The following is a 1,040-nucleotide window of genomic DNA, read 5'->3' on the forward strand; positions in this document are numbered from 1 at the left end:
AGGCAGGTGAATCACGAGGTCAGTAGTTCGAGACCAGCCTGGCCAACATGGTGAAACCCCGTCTCTACTAAAAATATAAAAATTAGCTGGGTGTGGTGGTGCATGCCTGTAATCCCAGCTACTGGAGAGGCTGAGGCAGGAGAATGGCTTGAACCCAGGAGGCGGCGGTTGCAGTGAGCTGAGATTGTGCCACTGCACTCCAGCCTGGGTGACAGAGCAAGACTCCACTTCAAAAAAAAAAAAAAAAAAAAATGCATGTTTGCTTGTCACACGTGTGTGTCCACCTGTCCATGAATATTCATATCTCCTTCTATAACCAGTTGAATACATGCACGTAGCCAACCCACTCAGCGTAAATTCCTGCCTTGCCCTTCCCTCCCTTAAAGTGCCTGCTTTTGTTTTTTGGTAAGAAGCCACGCTTCCAGTTTGCAGGTTGTGATCTGCTTCTTAAGATACAAAGCTCCCCTCTCCAAATTCATGAACCCTGGAATTCTTTTTGATAACAGAGCCAAGAGTGCTCCACATGGGAGATCCATCTGGTCCCTGACCTGCTGTATGACTTTGGGGGAGCCCTGCCCTCAATTTTCCCATCTCTCTCCTGCCTAAGCCCTGGGTAATAGACATGGAGTCACTTTCAGCTCAGAGAGAAGCTTTATTCCTCAGAGCCCTCCTCAGGGCGGGGGCAGTAGGTAGGAAGGCTCAGCCCTCAAACTTTTTCTTGCGGCCCTCCATTCCACTCAGTGCATCGATGTTCTTGCGCCAGTCTCCCACCTCCCGGTTTTCCTGGAGGATGGCGATAGAGTCAGAGGTTAGGGTCTCTTCCTGGTCTCCAGTCTCTCAAGAATCCCTGTCTTCCCTCCAGCCTGTGGGGCCACTCTACCCTGGATGCCTGTCTAAGTGTCTAGTTCTGGAGCACTTCCCGTCTTTTCAAGATAATCCCTGCCAATTTTCCCCATACACTTCCTGTCTCCCTCATGCACTTCCTGTCCCCCTCATGCACTTCCTGTCTTTCCCCAGCACTTCCTGTCTTTCCCCATGCA

The 1,040-nt window shown here is 50.7% G+C and overlaps 1 protein-coding gene across 1 annotated transcript in view; it reads right to left on the reverse strand.

The window, feature by feature from the left end:
* Positions 1-632: 632 nt before the first annotated feature.
* TNNI3 (troponin I3, cardiac type) overlaps positions 633-1,040 on the reverse strand; it is a 5,194-nt gene continuing 4,786 nt past the window's right edge. The window contains exon 8 of the mRNA XM_023184408.1: positions 633-783. Within this exon, the coding sequence (XP_023040176.1) occupies positions 700-783 (84 nt within the window). The 3' untranslated portion in view covers positions 633-699. The remainder of the gene's footprint in view (positions 784-1,040) is intronic.

This window comes from Piliocolobus tephrosceles, chromosome 21 (assembly GCF_002776525.5).
Source record: "Piliocolobus tephrosceles isolate RC106 chromosome 21, ASM277652v3, whole genome shotgun sequence".
NCBI lineage: Eukaryota > Metazoa > Chordata > Mammalia > Primates > Cercopithecidae > Piliocolobus > Piliocolobus tephrosceles.